This window comes from Arvicanthis niloticus, chromosome 4, assembly GCF_011762505.2.
Source record: "Arvicanthis niloticus isolate mArvNil1 chromosome 4, mArvNil1.pat.X, whole genome shotgun sequence".
Lineage (NCBI taxonomy): Eukaryota > Metazoa > Chordata > Mammalia > Rodentia > Muridae > Arvicanthis > Arvicanthis niloticus.
Window position 1 is genome coordinate 70,418,840 of NC_047661.1, and position 22,302 is coordinate 70,441,141.

Below are 22,302 nucleotides of genomic sequence, written 5' to 3' on the forward strand. Positions count from 1 at the left end.
ATTGTGCCTATGTAACTAATTTAAGAATAGAAGGCTTAGATTCAATCCTATTTTAAAATTCAATATTGTATTTATTTACATTTCAGATGTTATCCCCTTTCCCCATCCACCCACACCCCCATTAATCCCCTATCCCATCCCTCCTCCTCCTCTTTTGCTTTTATACTGTTTAAATTACATGCAAGTATTAAGGTCAGTTCTAGGTTGAGGAACTAGCAATACAATAGATGCAAATAGTCAAGAAACAAGCAAGACAATAAACCCAGATAGTCAAAGAACATGCACAACAATAAACAGAGTCCTGTGATCACTCCTTTGATCACTATTTCTAAGGGCTTATCAGGATGACCAAAATATCTGAGCCTACTTTCCTGTCCTGGCCCAAAGTCATTTTCATGCCTAAAGCCTACTTCTTTGTTCTAGCTTAAGATTTAGATTTCTGCCTGAAATTACTTCTTTGTTCCAGCCTAATGTTAGATTCCTTCCAAGCAGCCCATTTCTTTGTCCTTGGCCAATGTCAGATTCCTGCCAGGCAGCCCCCAAAGCTCTCCACATCTTCCCCTTTTTATTGCATAAAGCAGACTGAGCCTGTCTTAGGTGGTTCTGACAAGAATTCTTTCCTTACCTGTTGTGGAATATGCATTATCAAAGGCAATGCACTTCAGTCTTAGGTTGATAAAGCTCTGTACAGAATTTTACCAGTCCTTGTTTTTCCAGCCTGTTTAATTAATAATTGTCTGGCTGGGCAGGGGGTCCATTTTCAGTTTCAAATCATGTACTTTGGCTGCCAAACTGTTGGTATAGTTAAAGAGGACAAGAATGGCTAGCATGATCAAGCTATATATGCCTTCCTAAGGTTTGACCAAAAGGGAAATACTGATCTCAGGCTATGGATAATTTTATTGGTACTATCTGCAGCATCAAAGCTCAACAAAGCAGCATTCTTTAAATTCATAATCTCACTATGCAAAGTTAAAACACCCGGAGAGGTGTTAGAATTATGCCAAATACCCTACAGGTGCCTTTAAACTTTTTTTCTAATTATAATGACAATCATTGTAAATTTTTGAAGTAACACTACTCCAATGGTATTTGTCATGACACTTGAGATAGCTCCTAACTCTTGAACCCTGAACCTCCTTCAGATAATTTGAATAGGATATAGAGCATCAATCTATTGTTCCAGAAACCTAAATAAATCCTTTTGTATACTCAATACATTAGTAACATTTTTTTGCTAGATGGTTAACAAAAATAGCTGTCTTAACTCCATGTGTCAATGCTATTGCAGAAGCAGTGATGCTAGCAATTAATGAAATTAATGCTGTTATACCAGCAATAATCAACCCTGCTACTCTCTTGCTTCAGCTTTAAGCCTAACTCACTTCTTTCAGCACTTTCAAGCTTTTTGTCAGAGAATCAAGGTTTTCTAATACTCTGGGCAGTAAGACAAAAGCTGATTGATAGACTCCCATAACAGACATGCCAGGTTTCAACACACTAACACAATTAGAAAGTATACAGTCAATGCAACTTACAATAAATGCTGTAGAAGAGACAAAACCAACTTTAGCTTGACAATTAAAAGATTCTTAACACATGCACTAACATTTGTTTGAAATCCAGATCCTGTCCCAACTGTATCTCTTGCTATCATAACATCATAGAGAACTGCAGCTAACTTCCAAATATGTCTCTGAAAATGTCCAGATCCAGCCTTCCAAATAAAGACTGTTATTTCCATATTGGATTGATTTCTAGACCAGTACATGATTGAGTCCAAATAACTGGTCAACTTTAAGAAAATACAAGAGTCATTATAATTTCTCTTTTTGATTCTCTGTCCCACAAGGTCTAAAAACTTGAGGCAAGGCAGCTTGTCCCATCTGGGATATAGGCAAGAAAAGGTGGGTCAGGAACATATGTCCAATAAAGCTTCCCAGTCACCTTTGTCAGGGCACTCAGCAAGCTCACAGGTCAGCATCATTCTTTGTCTCAGCAACAGCATGTCTCACCAATCATTCTGGCAGCCATCATGCTCCTACAGCATCCTGAAGAAAAAACACAAACATGCCCTCTTCCCCACATTAGATATTCCATTGCGTAAATGTACCACATTTTTTGTATCCATTCCTCTGTTGAAGGGCATCTGGGTTCTTTCCAGCTTCTGGCTATTATAAATAAGGCTGCTATGAACATAGTGGCGCATATGTCTTTGTTATTTGTTGGGGCATTTTCTGGGTATATGCTCAGGAGTGGTATAGCTGGGTCCTCAGGTAGTGTTATGTCCAATTTTCTGAGGAACTGCCAGACTGACTTCCAGAGTGGTTGTACCAGTTTGCAACCCTACCAACAATGAAGGAGTTTTCCTCTTTCTTCACATCCTCGCCAGCATCTACTATCACCTGAGTTTTTGATCTTAGCCATTCTGACTGGTGTGAGGTGGTATCTCAGTGTTGTTTTGATTTGCATTTCCCTGATGACTAAGGATGTTGAGCATTTCTTAAGGTGCTTCTCGGCCATTCGAGTTTCCTCAGTTGAGAAATTTTTGTTTAGCTCTGTACCCCATTTTTTTAATGGGGTTATTTTGTTGTTTGGCGTCTAATTTCTTGAGTTCTTTGTATATATTTGATATTAGCCCTCTATCAGATGTAGGATTGGTAATGATCTTTTTCCAATCTGTTGGTTGCCGTTTTGTCTTGTTGATAGTGTCCTTTGCCTTACAGAAGCTCTGCAATTTGATGAAGTCCCATTTGTCGATTCTTGATCTTAGAGCATAAGCCATTGGTGTTCTGTTCAGGAACTTTTCCCCTGTGCCTAGGTATTCGAGGGTCTTCCCCACCTTCTCTTCTATTAGTTTCAGTGTATCTGGCTTTATGTTAAGGTCCTTTATCCACTTGGAGTTGAGCTTTGTACAAGGGGATAAGAATGGATTAATTTGCATTCTTCTACATGTTGACCTCCAGTTGAGCCAGCACCACTTGTTGAAAATGCTGTCCTTTTTCCACTGGATGGATTTAGCTCCCTTGTCAAAGATCAAGTGGCCGTAGGTGTGCAGGTTCATTTCTGGGTCTTCAATTCTATTCCATTGATCATCCTGTCTGTCTCTGTACCAATACCATGCAGTTTTTATCACTACTCCTCTGTAGTACAGTTTGAGGTCCGGAATGGTGATTCCCCCAGAAGTTCTTTTATTGTTGAGAATAGTTCTTGCTATCCTAGTTTTTTTGTTATTCCAAATGAATTTGTAAATTGCTCTTTCTATCTCTATGAAGAATTGATTTGGAATTTTGATGGGTATTGCAGTGAATCTGTAGATTGCTTTTGGCAGGATAGACATTTTTACTAGGTTAATCCTGCCAATCCAGGAGCATGGGCGATCTTTCCATCTTCTGAGATCTTCTTCAATTTCTTTCTTCAAAGACTTGAAGTTCTTGTCATACAGATCTTTCACTTGCTTGGTTAGATTCACTCCAAGATATTTTATTTTATTTGTGGCTATTGTGAAGGGTGTCATTTCCCTAATTTCTTTCTCAGCCTGTTTATCCTTTCAATAGAGGAAGGCTACTGATTTGTTTGAGTTGATTTTATATCCAGCCACATTGCTAAAGTTGTTTATCAGGTTTAGGAGTTCTCTGGTGGAAGTTTTAGGTTCACTTAAGTATACTATCATATCATCTGCAAATAGTGAAATTTTGACTTCTTCCTTTCCTATCTGTATCCCTTTGACTTCTTTTTGTTGTCTAATTGCTCTAGCTAAGACTTCCAGTACTATATTGAATAGGTAAGGTGAGAGTGGGCAGCCTTGCCTAGTCCCTGATCTTAGTGGGATTGCTTCAAGTTTCTCTCCATTTAGTTTGATGTTGGCTACTGGCTTGTTGTATATTGCTTTTACTATGTTTAGATATGGGCCTTGAATTCCTGATCTTTCCAAGACTTTTAACATGAAGGGATGTTGAATTTTGTCAAATGCTTTCTCAGCGTCTAGTGAGATGACCATGTGTTTTTTTTTTTTCTTTGAGTTTATTTATGTAGTGGATTACATTGATGGATTTCCAAATATTGAACCATCCCTGCATTCCTGGGATAAAGCCTACTTGATCTTGATGGATAATTGTTTTGATGTGTTGTTGGATTCGGTTTGCAAGAATTTTATTGAATATTTTTGCATCAATATTCATAAGAGAGATTGGTCTGTAGTTCTCTTTCTTTGTTGGGTCTTTCTGTGGTTTCGGTATAAGTGTAACGATAGCTTCATAGAATGAATTGGGTAGTGTTCCTTCTGTTTCTATTCGATGGAATAGCTTGAAGAGGATTGGTATTAGGTCTTCCTTGAAGGTCTGAAAGAATTCTGCGCTGAAACCATCTGGCCCCAGACATTTTTTGGTGGGAAGATTTTTAATGACTGTGTCTATTTTTTTAGGTGTTATGCGACTGTTTAGATTGTTTATCTGCTCCTCGTTTAACTTTGGTACCTGGTATCTGTCTAGAAAATTGTCCATTTTCTCCAGATTTTCCAATTTTGTTTGTAGTAGGATCTGATGATTTTTTTAAATTTCCTCTGTTTTTGTTGTTATGCCTCCCTTTTCAGTTCTGATTTTATTAATTTGAATGCTGTCTCTGCGCCCTTTGGTTAGTCTGGCTAAGGGTTTGTCTACCTTGTTGATTTTCTCAAAGAACCAGCTCCTGGTTTTGTTGATATTTTGTATAGTTTTTTTTTGTTTCAACTTGGTTGATTTCAGCCCTGAGTTTGATTATTTCCTGCCGTGTACTCCTCTTGGGTATACTAGCTTCTTTTTGTTATAATGCTTTCAGGTTTGCTGTCAAGTTGTTAATGTATGCTCTTTCCAATTTCTTTTTGTGAGCACTTAGAGCTATGATTTTTCCCCTTAGTACTGCTTTCAGTGAGTCCCACAAGTTTTGATATGATGTGTCCTCATTTTCATTTAAATCTAAAAAGTCTTTAATTTCTTTCTTTATTTCTTCCTTGACCAAGTTTCATTGAGTAGAGCATTGTTCAGTTGCCAAGTGTATGTGGGCTTTCTGTTGTTTTTGTCCATGTCAAAGACAAGTCTTAGTCCATGGTGGTCTGATAAGGTACTAGGGATTATTTCAATCTTCTTGTATCTGTTGAGGCCTGTTTTGTGACCAATTATATGGTCTATTTTGGAGAAGGTACCATGAGGTGCTGAGAAGAAGGTATATTCTTTTGTTTTAGGGTGAAATGTTCTATAGTTAAGTCCAATTGGTTCATAACTTCTGTTAGTTTCATTGTGTCTCAGTTTAGTTTCTGTTTCCATGATCTGTCCATAGCTGAGAGTGGGGTGTTGAAATCTCCCACTATTATTGTGTAGGGTGCAATGTATGCTTTAAGCTTTAGTAAAGTTTCTTTTATGTATGTGGGTGCCCTTACATTTGGGGCATAGTTGTTCAGAATTGCGAGTTCCTCTTGGTACATTTTTCCTTTGATGAAAATGAAGTGTCCTTCTTTATCTTTTTTGATTACTTCTGGTTGAAAAATGATTTTATTTGATATTAGAATTGCTACTCCAGCTTGTTTCTTGGGACCATTTGCTTGGAAGATTGTTTTCCAACCTTTTACTTTGAGGTAGTGTCTGTCTTTTCCACAGAGGTGCGTTTCCTGAATGCAGCAAAATGTTGGGTCCTGTTTACGTATTCCGTCTGATAGTCTATGTCTTTTTATTGGTGAATTGAGTCCATTGATATTAAGAGATATTAAGGAAAAATGAGTGTTGTTTCCTGTTATTCTTGTTATTGACAGTGGAGATATGTTTGTGTAGCTACCTTCTTTTACAGTTTTTGGAAGATTACTTTCCTGCTTTTTCTAGGTTGTAGTTTCCCTCCTTGTGATGGAGTTTTCCACCAATTATCCTTTGAAGTGCTGGGTTTGTGTTGAGATACTGTGTAAATTTGGCTTTGTCATGGAATATTTTGGTTTCTCCCTCAATAATGATTGACAGTTTTGCTGGGTATAGTAGTCTGGGCTGGCATTTATGTTCTTTTAGGGTCTGTATGATATCGGTCCAGGATCTTCTGGCTTTTATGGTCTCTGGTGAGAAGTCTGGTATAATTCTTATAGGTCTGCCTTTATATGTTACTTTGCCTTTTTCCCTTACTGCTTTTAGTATTTTTTCTTTGTTTTGTACATTTGATGTTTTGACTATTATATGGCGGGAAGTATTTCTTTTCTGGTCTAAACTATTTGGAGTTCTGTAGGCTTCTTGTATATTTATGGACATCTCTTTCTTTAGGTTAGGGAAGTTTCCCTCTATAATTTTGTTGAGGATATTTACTGGTCCTTTAAGTTGGGAGTCTTCCCCCTCATCTATTCCTATTATTCTTAGGTTTGGCCTTCTCATTGTGTCTTGGATTTCTTGTATACTTTGGGTTAGTAGCTTTTTGTATTTTGCATTTTCTTTGACAGTTGTGTCAATGTTTTCCATGGTATCTTCTGCACATGAGATTCTCTCTTCCATCTCTTGTATTCTGTTGGTAATACTTGTGTCTATGACTCCTGATCGTTATTTTAAGTTTTCTATCTCCAGGGTATTCTCCCTTTGTGATTTCTTTATTGTTTCTACTTCCATTTTTAGATCCTGCATGGTTTTGTTTAATTCCTTCTCCCATTTGGTTGCATTTTCTTGCAATTCCTTAAGGGATTTTTGTGTTTCCTCTTTAAGGGTTTCTATCTGTTCTTTGAGAGTGTTATTTATGTCTTTCTTAAAGTCCTCTATCATCATCATGAGAAGTGATTTTAATTCTGAATCCTGCTTTTCTTGTGTGATGGGGTGTTCAGAGCTTGCTATGATGGGGGAACTGGGTTCTGATGATGCCATGTAACTTTGGTTTCTGTTGCTTAAGTTCTTGCGCCTGCCTTTTGCCATCTGGTTAAATCTAGTGCTACCTGTACTTCTGTCTCTGATTGAAGCCTGCTTTTCCAGTTATCTCCCTTGTGTCTGGTCTTCTAGGGGTCCAGATGTCTCTGTGATTTTTTTTCCAGCTGCACTGATTACGGTGGTATCTCTAGGATGCCTCAGGATATGGTGCCTCCAAGGTGGCAGTCTGGCTAGGTGTCTGCTGTTTTGGATGCAGTGTCTCCTCTTGGATATCTCAGGATATATTGTCTGATGCTCTGAGTTCAGTTGTTCCTCTGTGGCTCTGGGTTGAGTGGATCTTCCAGTATGTCTCAGGCGGAATCTGGGGTCCACACAACAGCTGACCTGGCAGAGGTCTGGTCCAGGCCTCAGACCCCGGAGATGGGCAGAAGCGGGGTGCTAGCAGGCAGGGGCGGGGGGTGGGGGAGAAGGGTATCTGCTGGAATCTGAGCACTCAGGGCACCCAGCTATGGGCTCATGGCAGTATGTGGGTTTTCCTACCTAACACTGGCTGTGGGATCCTTGGAGCCCCCAGAATGTCTCCAGTGGGATCAGAGGTGCACTCACCAGCAGGCCGGGCAGAGGTCTGGTCCAGGGCTCAGACTGGAGAGGGGCGAGTGGTGGAAGGGGAGTGCTAGCACTGGCTGTGGGATCTGTGGAGCCCCCAGAGTGTCTCCAGCGGGATCCAGGGTGCACTTACCAGCAGGCCAGGCAGAGGTCTGTATATTGCTTTTACTATGTTTAGGTACAGTCCTTGGATTCCTGATCTTTCCAAGACTTTTACCATGAAGGGATGTTGAATTTTGTCAAATGCTTTCTCAGCATCTAGTGATATAATCATGTGATTTTTTTTCTTTGAGTTTGTTTATATAGTGGATTAGATTGATGGATTTCCATGTATTGAACCATCCCTGCATTCCTGGGATAAAGCCTACTTGATCATGATGGATGATTGTTTGATGTGTTCTTAGATTTGGTTTGCCTGAATTTTATTGAGTATTTTTGCATCGATATTCATAAGGGAGATTGGTCTGAAATTTTCTTTCTTTGTTGTGTCTTTGTGTGGTTTAGGTATGAGAGTAGTTGTAGCTTCATAGAATGAATTGGGTATTGTTCCTTCTGTTTTTATTTTGTGGAACAGTTTAAAGAGAATTGGTATTAGGTCTTCTTTGAAGGTCTGATAGAACTCTGCACTATAACCATCTGGTCCCGGACTTTTTTTGGTGGGGAGACTTTTAATGACTGCTTCTATTTCTTTTGTGGTTATGGGACTGTTTAGATGGTTTATCTGAGCCTGATTTAACTTTGGTAACTGGTATTTGTCTACAAAGTTGTCCATTTCATCTAGATTTTTCAATTTTGTTGAATATAAGCTTTTGTAGTAGGATCTGATGATTTTTTTTAATTTCCTTGGTTTCTGTTGTTATGTCACCCTCTTCAGTTCTGATTTTATTAATTGGATACTGTCTCTCCTCCCTCTAATTAGTCCGGCTAAGGGTTTATCTAGTTTGTTGATTTTTCTCAAAAAAGCCCAGCTCCTGGTTCTATTGATTCTTTGTATAATTCTTTTTGTTTCTACTTGGTTGATTTCAGCCCTAAGTTTGATTATTTCTTGCCTTCTATGACTCTTTGGCGTGTTCGCTTCTTTTTGTTCTAGAGGTTTTAGGTGCTGTCAAGCTGCTAGTGTATGCTGTCTCCAATTTCTTTTTGTAGGCACTTAGAGCTATGAGTTTTCCTCTTAGCACTGCTTTCATTGTGTCCCATAAATTTTGGTATGATGTATCTTAATTTTTATTAAATTATAAAATGTCTTTAATTTCTTTCTTTATTTCTTTTCTGATCAAGTTATCACTGAGTAGAGCGTTGTTCAGTTTCTATGTGAATGTGGGCTTTCCATTGTTTTGGTCGTTATTGAAGACCAGGCTTAGTCCATGGTGATCTGGTAGGATGCATAAGATTATTTCAATTTTCTTGTATCTGTTGAGACCTGTTTTGTGAGTAAGTATGTGGTCAATTTTGGAGAAGGTACTGTGAGATGCTGAGAAGAAGGTATATTCTTTTGTTTTAGGATGAAATGTTCTATAGATATCTGTTAAATTCATTTGGTTCATAGCTTCTCTTAGTTTCACTCTGTCTCTGTTTAATTTGTTTCCATGATCTGTCCATTGATGAAAGTGGGGTGTTGAAGTCCCCCACTATCATTGTGTGAGGTGCAATGTGTGCTTTGAACTTTAGTAAGGTTTCTTTTATGAAAGTGGGTGCTCTTGCATTTGGAGCATAGATGTTCAGAATTGAGAGTTCATCTTGGTACATTTTTCCTTTGACAACTACGAAGTGTCCTTCCTTATCCTTTTTGGTAGCTTTAAGTTGAAAGTCAACTTTATTTGATATTAGAATGCCTACTCCAGCTTGATTCTTAGGACCATTTGCTTGAAAAATTGTTTTCCAGCCTTTTATTCTAAGGTAGAGTCTGTCTTTGTCACTGAGGTGCATTTCCTGTATGCAACAAAATGCTGGGTGCTGTTTATGTATCCAGTCCTTTAGTTTATGTTTTTTTATTGGGGAAATGAGTTCATTGATGTTAAGCGATATTAAGGAAAGGAGATTGTTTCCTGGATTTTTGTTTCATTTTTTTTGTATGTGTGTTTTGTTTTGTTTTGTTATTAGCAGTGGCATTATGCTTGTGTGGCTATCTACTTTTGGATTTTTTGGAAGAAGATTACTTTCTTGCTCTTTCTAGGGTATAATTACCCACCTTGTATTGGAGTTTTCCCTCTATTATCTTTTGTAGTGCTGGGTTTGTGCAAAGATATTGTGTAAATTTGGTTTTATCATGGAATATCTTGTTTTCTCCATCCATGGTAATTGAGAGTTTTGCTGGGTATAGTAGCCTGGGCTGGCATTTGTGTTCTCTTAGGGTCTGTATCTTAGGTCTTAGGATCTTCTCACTTTTATAGTACCTGGTGAGAAGTCTGGTGTAATTCTTATAGGTCTGCCTTTATATGTTACTTGACCTTTTCCCCTTACTGCTTTTAATATTCTTTCTTTGTTTTGTGCATTTGGTGTTTTGATTATTATGTGACAGAGGAATTTCTTCTCTGGTCTAATCTATTTGGAGTTCTGTAGGCTTCTTGTATGTTTATGGGCATCTCATTCTTTAGATTAGGGAAGTTTTCTTCTATAATTTTGTTGAAGGTATTTACTGGCCCTTTAAGTTGGGAATCTTCACTTTCTTCTATACCTATTATCCTTAGGTTTGGTCTTCTCATTGTGTCCTGGATTTTCTCGATGTTTTGGGTTAGGAACTTTTTGCACTTTGAATTTCTTTGACAATTGTGTCAATAATTTCTATGGTATCTTCTGCACCTGAGATTCTCTCTTCTATCTTTTGTATTCTCTTGCATAGATGCTTGCATCTATGACTCTTGATCTCTTTCCTAGGTTTTCTATCTCCAGGGTAGTCTCCCTTTGTGATTTCTTTATTGTTTTTACTTCCATTTTTATGTCCTGGATGGTTTTGTTCAATTTCTTCACCTGTTTGATTGTGTTTTCTTGTAATTCTTTAAGGGATTTTTGCATTTCCTCTTTAAGGACTTCTACCGGTTTACCTGTGTTCTCCTCAATTTCTTTGAGAGTGTTATTTATGTCCTTCTTAAAGTCCTCTATCATCACCATCTGAAGTGATTTTAAATCTGAATCTTGCTTTCCTGGTGTGACGGGGTATTCAGGACTTTCTATTGTGGGAGAACTAGATTCTGATTATGCCAACTACCCTGGGTTGCTGATGCTTATGTTCCTGTGCTTGCCTTTCGCCATCTGGTTATCTTTAGTGCCACCTGTGCTCACTGTCTCTGACTGGAGCCTTTCTTATTATCTTGATTGTGTCAGAACTGTTTGACATGGGTGTTGCTGCAGGGATTAGAGCTCCTGGGAGTCCCACCTCCTCTGAGTTTTGTGGGAGTGGGTGCAGAGCTAGAGCCCAAGATCTGCTTGGTGCTCAGCGCAAACTGGAAGGAACCAGTACCCCTGGCCAGGAGTGAATTTCTGGGTCCCATTGGGTCCAAGTTATTTCCTTATGGGGGCAGGTGTTGCTGTTTCCTTACCTAAGATGCTGTAGGGGTTAGAGCTCCTGGGAGCCCCACCTCCTCTGGGTTTTGTGGGATTGGATGCAGAGCTGAAGCTCAAGATCTGCTCAGTGCTCAGGCTCAGACTGGAAGTACAGATCCAGTCCTTCAAATAACTGCTAGTACAAACTGTTTAGGATGACTAAGTAATGCAAGTTAAAGGCCAGGTAATAAACTCAAGGTTATATTAGATTCTGATCTAACTATATTAAGGTGCATTTGGTAATATTTAATTAGAAATAACTAAGATTAGTCATGGTTCAACAATTCAGATATACTTTATATAGATAGATATTCTTCAAAAACGAGAAATCCATAGACTATGACATTTAAAATTATTTCATTATTAATAAATTATTTGACTAGAGACATGTCTCCTCCTGATAGTATCCCCTTCTTTGTTCAAAGAAACTGACCATCAAAGCCTCCATATGTGATTGCTCCAGTTGTAGAAAAATAGCCCCTGGACAAAAATTACCCTATTTATCGACAGATAAAAAATATTGTTCAAGAAAGAATACACAATGCAGGATAGTTGACAGTTTAGCTCTGCCAAGACAGAGTAAACAAGTCCTTTATAGTCCCTGCTTCATTTCAAGGTCTGTAAGATAGTTCTGGGCTAGAAGGCTGAAGACTGATGTCCCAATATTTTGAGGAATGAGGGACTGTCCAGGTAACCAGTTGTCTCTACAAACTGGTTAAGTTTCAGAAGCTATGTGTTGTGCTTTTTATATCTTCAGGTAATATTTAATTCACTCTTGGATTTCTGACTGGGTTGAAGACTAATGATAGTCTCATAATGAAACTCAAGGTGTTCAACATTGAAGAAGATGATACAGAAAGGATGGTTTTCAGATGGTAATACAAATTAAAATTAAACATAATTCATATATAGAATTGTAAAATATTTAAGTCAGGATAAATAGTAGAGTACTTTATGTAATTGACAAATATGATAGACTGGATGTTAATTATATATCATACCTTGCGAATTACGTAATTGTTATGGTTATGCTCAATTTGTATATGAGAGAAGGACCTGTTTTTTTTTTTTTTTTTTTTTTTTTTTATTTGGACAGAAAGGGAGAGATATTTGGAATTGGGTTTTTTTAAAAGATACTTTTAGGTTTATTTTTTAAAAAGATACTTTTAGGTTTCTGTATTTCAGCATTTTGCCTGCAGAGATGTCTGTTGCACCCACCACACGCATGCCTCTTGCTCACTGAGGTCAGAAGAGAGAGAACATCAATCAGATCCCCTGGAATTAGAGTTAGGGAAGATCATGCACCACTATGTGGGTTCTGGGAATTGAACCTGGAATCTTTGCATGAGGAATGAACCACTGAACCATCTCTCCAGCCCCTTGTTTTTTCTTTTAGATACATGGAAAACCACAGAGCCAAAGTACGCAGAGAAATGGAGAAATTTTCCCTTGATAGGGAAGAGGACAGAGATTTAATTAGCATGGTGTTCTATTGCTTCTATTGTTTCATTATAAAACTGATACATGCTTATTATAGAATGTTTTAAATGACTACATTATTTTTAAGCTCCCATCTGTTACTTCTTTTTTGAGGGGGGTATTTTTTATTGGATATTATATTTATATTTCAGATTTTATCCCCTTACCCCATTCCCCCCACCACCCAGGAACCTCCTATCCCATCCCCCCTCCTCCTGGGAATTGGTTTTAATGCTTCATCTTATTTCAGCTCCCAAAAGTGGCACTTCCGGACTTGAGGGTCCCTGCCTCCAACTGCCTTCTATTGATAATAAAGAATTGTCATACAGCAAATGACTGGGCAAGGAGTTGGGGCAGGACTTTTAGACTACATGGGCAAGGACCAAGAGAGAGAGGAAGAGGCAGAGGAACTGTCATGACTCAGAGGCAGAGGTAGCAGATTTAAGAGCTGCAGGAGAGAAACTATCCAACAATGTAAGTGGAAAGGGAATGTGCCACTATGGGCAGAACATCCCACAAAGTAACAGAGTAGCAGAGATGAAATATGGAATTTAAAAGATGTTAAGCCAGGAATGCTGGAGGGAAATGTGTGCTAGTCAAGGTATATCAAAATTTGCAGCTGTGTGTTTCCTTCATGAATTCACAGAGCTCTTAGGTGTGTGGAAACCAAAGCAGTTTAACTAATTCACTCCTAAACAAATGGCCATTGTCAAGGATACAAATAACAATAAATGCTGATTTATGTGTAGAGTAAGGAGAATTTTTTTATACATCACTGCACATAGAAGTGTAAAGGAGTCTAGCCACTTTAAAAAATAGTATGGTAATTAATAAAACAAAACAAAACCTAGAAATAGAACTCCCAATGACCCAGAGATATCACTCTTGAACTTATGTCTGAAGGACTCTATATTCTAACAGAAAGACTAATGCTCACCCATCTTCATCACTGCTATGTACACAATAGCTACAAAATGAAATCAACCTCTATGTCTATCAACTGTAGAAAGAATAGTGAAGATGTGGTACATACATACAGTGCAATTTTATTTGGCACTAAAAAAATACAAAACTTATGAAAATTTTAGGTAAAGTAATGAAAATAGGTGGAACTATATTGGATGAGGTAATGTTAGCATCTGAGAATTATTAAAGGAAGACCCCAGACTCAAATAGTATAAAAAGGCAAAGAACATTTATTCTGCAGAAACAACAAGCATGTGAGGAGTCAACCATTCATCAAAATAGAGACCAGGAGAGGAGCTCAGATGCCCGTTTTTATGCAGGGCTATGGAATTTTTCTGGAAGGGTTATGTAATCTCTGATACTATTGGCTAGGTATGTGGCTAGGCATGTGGTAGTTACATTAGTACAATTTCTGATTGTTTGCTATATTAATGTTACCACTTTTGGTCAAGCCTTAGAGAAATTTCAGGAAGTGCCCCAATTCAGGGCTCATTATCTTTCTAAACAAGATGTTTGAGAAACTGACTCAGCTCCGGGCTTATCCTCTGACAATATCAAATGTCAGGGCTGCAAATGGATTAATAACACATTGTCTGTGGCTTTCCTGAGGAGCCTTGCCTGCTTCATTAGGAAATTGAATCTTAAGGCCTAATATGGCTACTTGTTCTAAAATGAAGTGGGTTAAGTCCTCTCAGTAACAGAGGTCCACAAAGAAAAATGCTGTATGTCCTCACTTATATATGAATCCTATATTTGAAACTTTATTTGCTTGTTTAATTTGATGTTCAAGTAAAAACTAGAAAACTAGAAATGGTTGGGGATTTTAGTTTGTTTGTTTGTTTGTTTGTTTGTTGATTTTTGGTTTGGATTGGTTGGTTGGTTGGTTGCTTTGATTTGATTGTTTTTGAGACATACTCCTGGCTGGCTTGGAACCCATTATGTAGACTAGGCTGACCTTGAACTCATATTGCTCCATCTACTTCCGTTTCAAGTACTGAAACTTAAGCTGTAGACTACCAGTTTAGAAAAGGGCTATTGGTAGAGGGATGGATTAAGAAAGTTGAGATCATACAATATAGATAAAATGAAAGCATAGATGGAGAATACATGGAGTTGAAAGGTTTCATTTGGTGTGGAAGCAGTGGTGTGATAGAGGAGAAAAAAGTTAGGGATGATGACTAACCAAAATGAAGGGTGTATGAAAAATCTGTATGAAAATTTAGTATCCTATAACATAGTATCTTGTGTAATTTTAAAAGGGTTTTAAGGGAGAGAATCAACATGGTTGAATGTTGATGCTTCTAGAATCAGTGGTTACTAAACAAAATTCCCAGGACCCTGTATAGAATAATTTCTTATGAGTTGTTGGTTAGGAAAGCCTCAGAATTACCCAAACCAATGCAAGCTATTGTAAAACTGTAACTATATAACCCTATAAACAACTCTGCCCCATGTTTGCTTATGTATATTATATATATATATATATATGTATATATGCACATACATATACTATATCTACATCTACATCTACATACAAGACCAAGCCAGCACAGTCAGTCAACAGAGGCTCAAAGGAAGAAATGAGGATTAAAAAAAGAAAAGGCAATTAGACAACATTATAACATGACCTCTGCAAATGCTGAAGCCTTTTTTTTTTCCAGTCTGCTTTTATACCATTCTAGGTACAAGCAAAGAATAGGATCAGTTCTAGATCAAAGACAAAGTAGTCAAGGAGCAAACAAGGCATAAACAAAGGTCCCATGATTACTGTGTTCAGGGACTTATTGAGCCAATCAAGACACAAAGAATACATTCTTCAGCTGCATTCATATTGAGCTTTGTCCTAGCCCAATGTCAAATTCTTGTCTGAGCCTATTCCCTTGTCCAACTCAATGTAAATATTCTTGCCAAATTCCTGGAAGCATCCCCAAGAGCTCTCCACATTTCTCCTGTTTTTTTGTTTTTGTTTTTTGTTTGTTTGTTTGTTTTTTGTTTTTTTTCCATAAAAAAGATTGCATCTGTCTTAGGCTGTTCTGACAAGAATGCCTTCCTTACCCATCATTGAATATGTATTATCCAAAGCAATTCATTTCTGTCTTAGGTTGGTAAGGCTCTGTGCAGCATTTTATTCATCATTGACTGCCAGCCTGTTAAATTAATTATGCTGGCAGTCTGGGGATCTATTTTTAGTGTTGAGCCATGTATTTTGGTCACCAACATGTTAACGTTGTTAAAGGCAAGTTTTATCAAAATGGGCAGGAATAAAAGTATTTCCAGCACAAGGACCAACATGATTAAACTATATATGCCATTCTTGAAGCTTGACCAAAATGGAAACACTGATTTTAAACCATGAAAAATTTTATCAGCAGTATCTGCAGCATCAAAACTCAATGGAGCAGCATTCTTTAAATTCATAATTTCAGTATGCAAAGTTAAAATGTCCAGAGAGATGTTAGAATTATGCCAAGTACCCTGCAAGTGTCTTGAGTTTTTCCCCAATTATAGTGGCTGTCATTGTAAACTTCTGAGGTGGCAGAAATCCATTTGTATTTAGCGTGACACTTGAGATGGCTTCTTATTCTTAAACTCTGAACCTCCTCTCCAGTAAATTAAGTAATATAATAAAGAGCGTCAATCCACTGCTACAAATGCCTATTTAAATCTTCTTGAGTACCCAGAGCATTAGTAACATTTTTTACTAAATGATTGACAAAAGTGGTTGTCTTAACTTCTTGCATCAAAGCAATTGCAGAAGTGGCAGTGCTAGCTATTAATGCAATCAAAGCTGTTATACCTGCAATAATCAAGTCCACTACCCTCTTGCCTCTGCTTAAAGCCTGACTCACTTCTTCCAATATTTGTAAGCTTTTTTTTTTTTTTTCAGAATTCCAAGGTCCTGTTATACACACAGGCAATAAAAGAAAATCTGTGTGTGTGTGTGTGTGTATGTGTGTACACATATACATACACATATATACATATATATGTATGTGTGTGTGTATTTATGTGTCTGTGTATTTCTTTAGCTACTCACTAGTACTAGATTATCAGACCTTATTGCTGAGGCTACAACCTACCTTATGTGCAAGATATGAAGGAGCTAGAAAATTCCTATCTGCTGATTAGTTTTCATAGTGCTGAGAAATACTAAGCTGGCTGCTAAGGGAGAAAATATATCAGTGGTCTTACTCAGTGAACCCCTCAGATTATAATATTAAATAGTAAGACAAGATGTACTTCTTGTATGATAGTAACACAACTGTTATGGTGTAACTAGCTGCCCTCTGGATTGGAGGCCTGATCCACAGAAGAGAATTCATACCTGTTATTATAAAATTGGTGGATAGGTAAGTAATAGTCTCTAAGACAATGCTTCTTAACCTTTCTAATGATGTGACCCTTTAATATAGTTCCACATGTTGTGGTGACGACCAGCTAATTTTGGTTGCTACTTCATACCTGTAATTTTGCTACTATTTTGAATCATAATGTAAATCTCTGTGTTTTCAATGGTCTTGAGTGGCCCCTGTGAAAGGGCCATTTGACCTCCAAAGGTTGAGAACCACTGCCCTAGGTGAAAATCTTACTACCATTAATGAGCTAAATTAATGCAGCAAAAAATTACCCTCTATAAATCTGTGTTTATACAGATAGACAAACGCTACTCTCAAATTTAATCAAAGAAGCCTCTCTTTGCACACAACAGTAGTAAGTGTAAAAATTCTGTGCTGCTCAAGAATCTAAAAATAAATAACAACTGAGCACTCAGTCCTAACCAAAATACTCGGCAAAGACTCAAAGAATATCCTAAAAGAAGATGTGGAATATAAGACCCAGACAGAGAGAAAGGCTCCAAAAATACTATCTCCTATGCATGACACAGCCATTGCAAACATGAGCTCATAGCAGCTATGGTTACTTGCACTAGGCCTGCACAAGACTGGTCCTGTCAAGAGTTAGCTGTGGACGGAGAAAGCCCCACCATTCCCTCTTGAATTATTGTCTACTGATAAGAGTCTGTGAAGGGGAGTCAGTATATTAAATTGTGTCCCAGTGAGATCCCATCAGAACCCAAACCCATGGTCATACAGATGATCCTGGTTAACTCAGTGGGTCACAAAACAAACAAACAAAAGCGACAAAAACATGGTAAAGGGATTTGTAGGGAGGGTAAAGATTGATAGAGGTTGGGAGGGAGTAAGAAAGGATAGGGACATGAGTCATCAGAATGTAGTATATGCATATATAACAATGTTAAAGAATACATTTAACCCATAAAAATGTGGAGGTAGGACTGCCACGTCACTGAGTTTGCTACTTGGCATGCTCTCTAATTCTGATGCAAATGATCAAGGTAGTGAAGATTCCACATGGAAGAGTCAGGTGAAATATTTTTATTTCTATCATTAGCAAAACATAGAAAGGTATATTGGCTTTTTAATGTAGCACATTTAATTTGAGTAAGTCAGTAAGTTAGCATTTGCCTAAAGCTGATAAAATATGACTGTAAAACAGGATCTGGTCTGGGGACAGTTGTCACATATTCCTTTGAGCAGTTCTAGCTTTTTGCCTGCTAATCAGGATGCCCCATAGCTTTCCTGGGATACTGATGCTAAGCATCTTAAATTCTTATGGTGTACCTCCTCAAGTTAGATGAAAGCTACACTTCAGTCCTTCAAGAGGGCTGCCTTCTACCCCTATAAATGCCCAGTAAAGTGCATCTCACACTGTAGAGGCTCTCGATTATCTGATGTAATATTTTGCTAACAGAATAACAAAGCCAGACTTTCCCCTACTTCAATATCAGTATTCAGGAGAGCCGTACTTGTAGGAAGATATCAGGCTTGTTTAAGAACTGGCAATCTTGGGAAGACATAGAGGGTTTGTATTTTTGCCTCAAAGCTCTACCATGGATCATGAGTAAGGATTCATGGAGAAGGGAAGTAGTTACAGTGTTCAGGAAGATTACATGGGCGGGGATCTTTTTGTTCAGGGGTGCACATCCTTCTTCTTTGGTCAGAACACGTCAGTGGATTTGGACCTCTAGTAGCTAAACTAATCAGAGAAAAGGGTTTTCTTTTGCAAACCCGATTGGGAGGGGACGGAAGAGCTCCATGAATGAAGGGAGTGGACAGTTTTAGAGTTGTTAATTTGTTTTTCTAAAGTCTTCCATTGCATGGTAGTGTTACAGGACATAAACACCCTGCTTCCAGAACTTGGGAGAGTAAGCTCTGCACTGCTAGAAATTGCCTGTGCAGGTTTAACTTCAGGGAAGTGGAGGATGTCCAGTGAAGACTTTTCTTTGTGTTTGAGGACCATCTCATGATTTTAAGCCACACACCAGACTGTTCACATCCTTGGTCATCCTTTGCCGCATTCCATCTACTCCCCCACCTTTGGATAGAACACTTGTTCAATAAATTTAAATGTGAACTAATGAATGGGAAGAGCAAGAACAGACTGAAGTGAGTAAATTTACAGGCTACAAAGACTACAGGAGACTCAGAAATTCTCATGAATTGCAAATTTATTGACTGAGGAGGCAGTGGAATTGGGAGGTAGTCATTCAGAAACCAAGACGGAAAAATCAGAACAAGATACACCTTGAGCGACTCAATGGCTTCTTCTGGGGGGTGAGGGGGTGCTTAAAATGTGAAAGGTTTGGAAACCTCAGGCAAATTCATGAGAAAGTTAAGCCCATAGGCGCCCACGGAGAACTCTTCCAGCTCTGTTGTCTCCGTTGCAGCCTGGTGACCCTTACTTGCACGGCCAGGAAGGCGCCTGCTTCTGCTGGGTCTGGTGGCAGACTGGCACACCCTTGCCACCTCCAGAGCCGCCCCCGGAGGAGCCGCCACCGCAGCTGGAGCCACCGCCGCCGCCTCCAGAATAGCCGCCTCCGCAGCCACCGCTGCTGCCCCCGGAAGAGCCGCCGCCACAGCCACCGCCGCCTCCGGAATAGCCTCCACCGCAGCCACCGCTGCCGCCGCCACCACCGCTGGAGTAGCAGCCGCCGCCGCTGCCGCCGCCGGAGGAACCACCTCCGCAGCTACCACCTCCGCCGGAAGAGCCCCCTCCATAGCTCTGCTGGGGGGCACAGGAGGTCTGACTGGTCTGCTGGGAGGAGTAATAGCCCCCGCCGCCGCCAGAAGAGCCGCCGCCGCAGCTGCCACCGCCACCGCCGGAATAGCCGCCGCCGCTGCCACCGCAACTGGAGCCGCCCCCGGAGGAGCCGCCGCCGCAGCTGGAGCCTCCGCCCCCGGAGTAGCCGCCACCGCAGCTGGAGCCTCCGCCCCCGGAGTAGCCGCCGCCCCCGGAGTAGCCGCCGCCGCAGCTGGAGCCACCGCTAGAACCGCCTCCGTAGCTCTGGCACTGATACTGTTGGGACGATCCCGAAGAGCCGCCGCCGCCGCCACCACCGGAGGAACCACCTCCGCAGCTGCTGCCGCCGCCACCGGAGTAGCCGCCGCCGCCGCAGCTGGATCCACCACCGCCTGAGTAGCCGCCGCCACAGCTAGAGCCGCCGCCGCTTCCACCGCCGCCGGAGTAGCCGCCGCCGCAGCTGGAGCCACCGCCGCCACCGGAGTACTTGCCCCCTCCGGAACCGCCGCCGCAGCCACCGGAGCTGCCGCCTCCAGAGGAGCCTCCGCAGTAGGAGCCGCCGCCTCCGGATCCGCCTCCACAGCTGGAGCCGCCGCCTCCGCCGGAGTAGCCGGCGCCGCAGCTGGAGCCGCCGCCACCGCCTCCGTCACCGGAGTATTTGACGCCCCCACCAGAGCCGCCACCGCCTCCACAGCTGGAGCCACCCCCGGAGTAGCCGCCGCCGCCGCAGCTGGAGCCGCCGCCGGAGTAGCCACCGCCGCAGCTGGAGCCGCCGCCAGAGTAGCCACCGCCGCAGCTGGAGCCGCCGCCGCCGCCGGAGTAGCCGCCGCCGCAACTAGAGCCACTGCTGCCACCAGAGTACTTGACGCCCCCACCGGAGCCGCCTCCACCGCCGCAGCTGGAACCACCGCCATAGGAACCACCGCCTCCGCCTCCGCAGCTAGAGCCTCCCCCAGATGAGCCACCTCCGCAGCTGGAGCCGCCACCGCTACCACCACCGCAATAATAGCCGCCGCCTCCGCCGCCGCCTCCTCCTCCACCTCCACCAGAGGTCTTTCCACAACCCACGGGAGGACAGGGAGTGGGCTGCTTTTTCTGGTGAGACATCTTGTTTAAGAAGAAGGGGAACCCTGGAAGAAGAGCAGAAGAGCAACATTGGACCAGCAGCAAGAGGATGCTGAGAAGGAGGAAGATGCATCCATGCCAACATCCTTCTGACTCCCAGCTTCATGCCTACCAGGTGTCTGGACTCCATTCATGGACTGGATAGCTCTTCAATAGTCCCGTTAGTAGTGCCTCCCTTTCCCCTCAGCTCTGCCTTTCTTCTGCTATGTGATTTGGAGGGCAGAACCCTCACATTCCCTGTTTTTGATCTTCCTTCCATTAAGGAACACTCCATCTCTAAGGGTGCTCCCAAGTCCCAATGCTGATTCTTTAAGTAGAAAATTGAAAAAACAAAAACAAAAACAAAAACAACAACAACAACAAAAAAACCCTTCCACCTGAATTTTACCCATTCCCAGCACAACAAGAAAAGATTTGTTTGGACATTAGCTGACTGTAGGACACATTTTCTGCAAAAAAAAAAAAAAAAAGTCCTTAGTTTAAACTCTTGAGTGAGGATACGCTCCAAGGCCCAGTTATTAGACAAGACAGCTCTACTGTGTTCCTATCTGCAAACAGAGGGAAGAACTCTGAACCTTTTGGACCAGTACATCTAACCAGGAGAGAGCAGACATCTTTTCAAGGATCTGCAGGAGTCTAAATTTGGTAGAGAACTGTAGCTAGTAGGAAGTTGTAGCTCAGCACCTCACAAGTCATTTGTCAGAACATCTGCCCTCATAAACCAGAGCTTGAATTTGTGTGGCTTCTCAGATTATCTTCCGTTATCACCATTCTATAACTTATCGTCCTTACTCTCTCTTTAATAGTGAATTCAGCCATGCCTGGCAGGTTCTAAAGGATCATCCGGCCCATGGTGGCCTGCCATTGCAGTCCTCCAGTGTTCTAACCCTCAGCTCCTGCCAGAGAAGTAGGAGATAGTCCCTTCGTGGAGTTTTAACATTTTGCCCAGAAGACCAGACACATCGTCTGCCCAGCAACAGCTTACCATTCATTCTCCCAGTGCTTTCCTAAAGCCCTTCTCAATTTGAACACAGTACCTTCCAAAGGGGAGAGGTCCTGCCCCTTAACCTCTCTGCAAGCTGAGCAAGGCCAGCTGGAGCGACCAGAGAGCCAGGAGAGCCCACACTTACCCGAAGCACCAGAAGAGATGAGTGAGGGAAGGAGGTGATGGTGATGTGAGGGACTCTGGGGCTCCTGGTGTTTTATACTCGTTGTCTGCTCTGACTCACCTATTGATCAGGCACCTCCTCCCTGTGATTGCAGGCAAAGGATTGACCCATTCATGAAGATTTCAAATTCTTGGGATAGGGATAGGCAGTTTAGTGTATGACTGGCCACTTCTCTGATGTAACAGTGAGCAGGTTGGTCATTAGAGGTGGCCAGCAGAGTGGATGGTAGAAATTGTTTTCAAAACTTCTGTATAGGTTGCGTGCCATAACCAGAGGACTGTTCTTGAGGACTAGGTTCCAGACGTGTGAAGCAGCCCAAGGGAATCTCAAGATCTAAGACATTGTCTAAGACATAGAAGCCCATGCAGTTGTACCGTTCTAATTTTGATGTTTGATTTTGATTTCATTACTTTGGAAATCCTCAAAATTTTAGAATGCATCTCTGTTTTGCCCACAAT

The 22,302-nt window shown here is 40.9% G+C and overlaps 1 protein-coding gene across 2 annotated transcripts; it reads right to left on the bottom strand.

Annotated features, from left to right (window-relative positions):
* Positions 1 to 18,960: 18,960 nt before the first annotated feature.
* On the bottom strand, positions 18,961 to 21,873 carry Loricrin (loricrin cornified envelope precursor protein). Of its 2 annotated transcripts, none has more exons than XM_034501244.2 (2): positions 21,806 to 21,873; positions 18,961 to 20,680 (listed from the first exon to the last, which is right to left on the bottom strand). In XM_034501244.2, exon 2 carries the CDS (start codon positions 20,655 to 20,657, stop codon positions 19,209 to 19,211), a length of 1,449 nt encoding a protein of 482 aa, XP_034357135.1. In that variant the 5' UTR covers positions 20,658 to 20,680; positions 21,806 to 21,873; the 3' UTR covers positions 18,961 to 19,208. The 2 variants fall into 2 exon arrangements, with proteins under 2 accessions (XP_034357135.1, XP_076788947.1); XM_076932832.1 differs by lacking the exon at positions 21,806 to 21,873 and adding an exon at positions 20,788 to 20,874.
* Between the last annotated feature and the right edge of the window lie 429 nt (positions 21,874 to 22,302).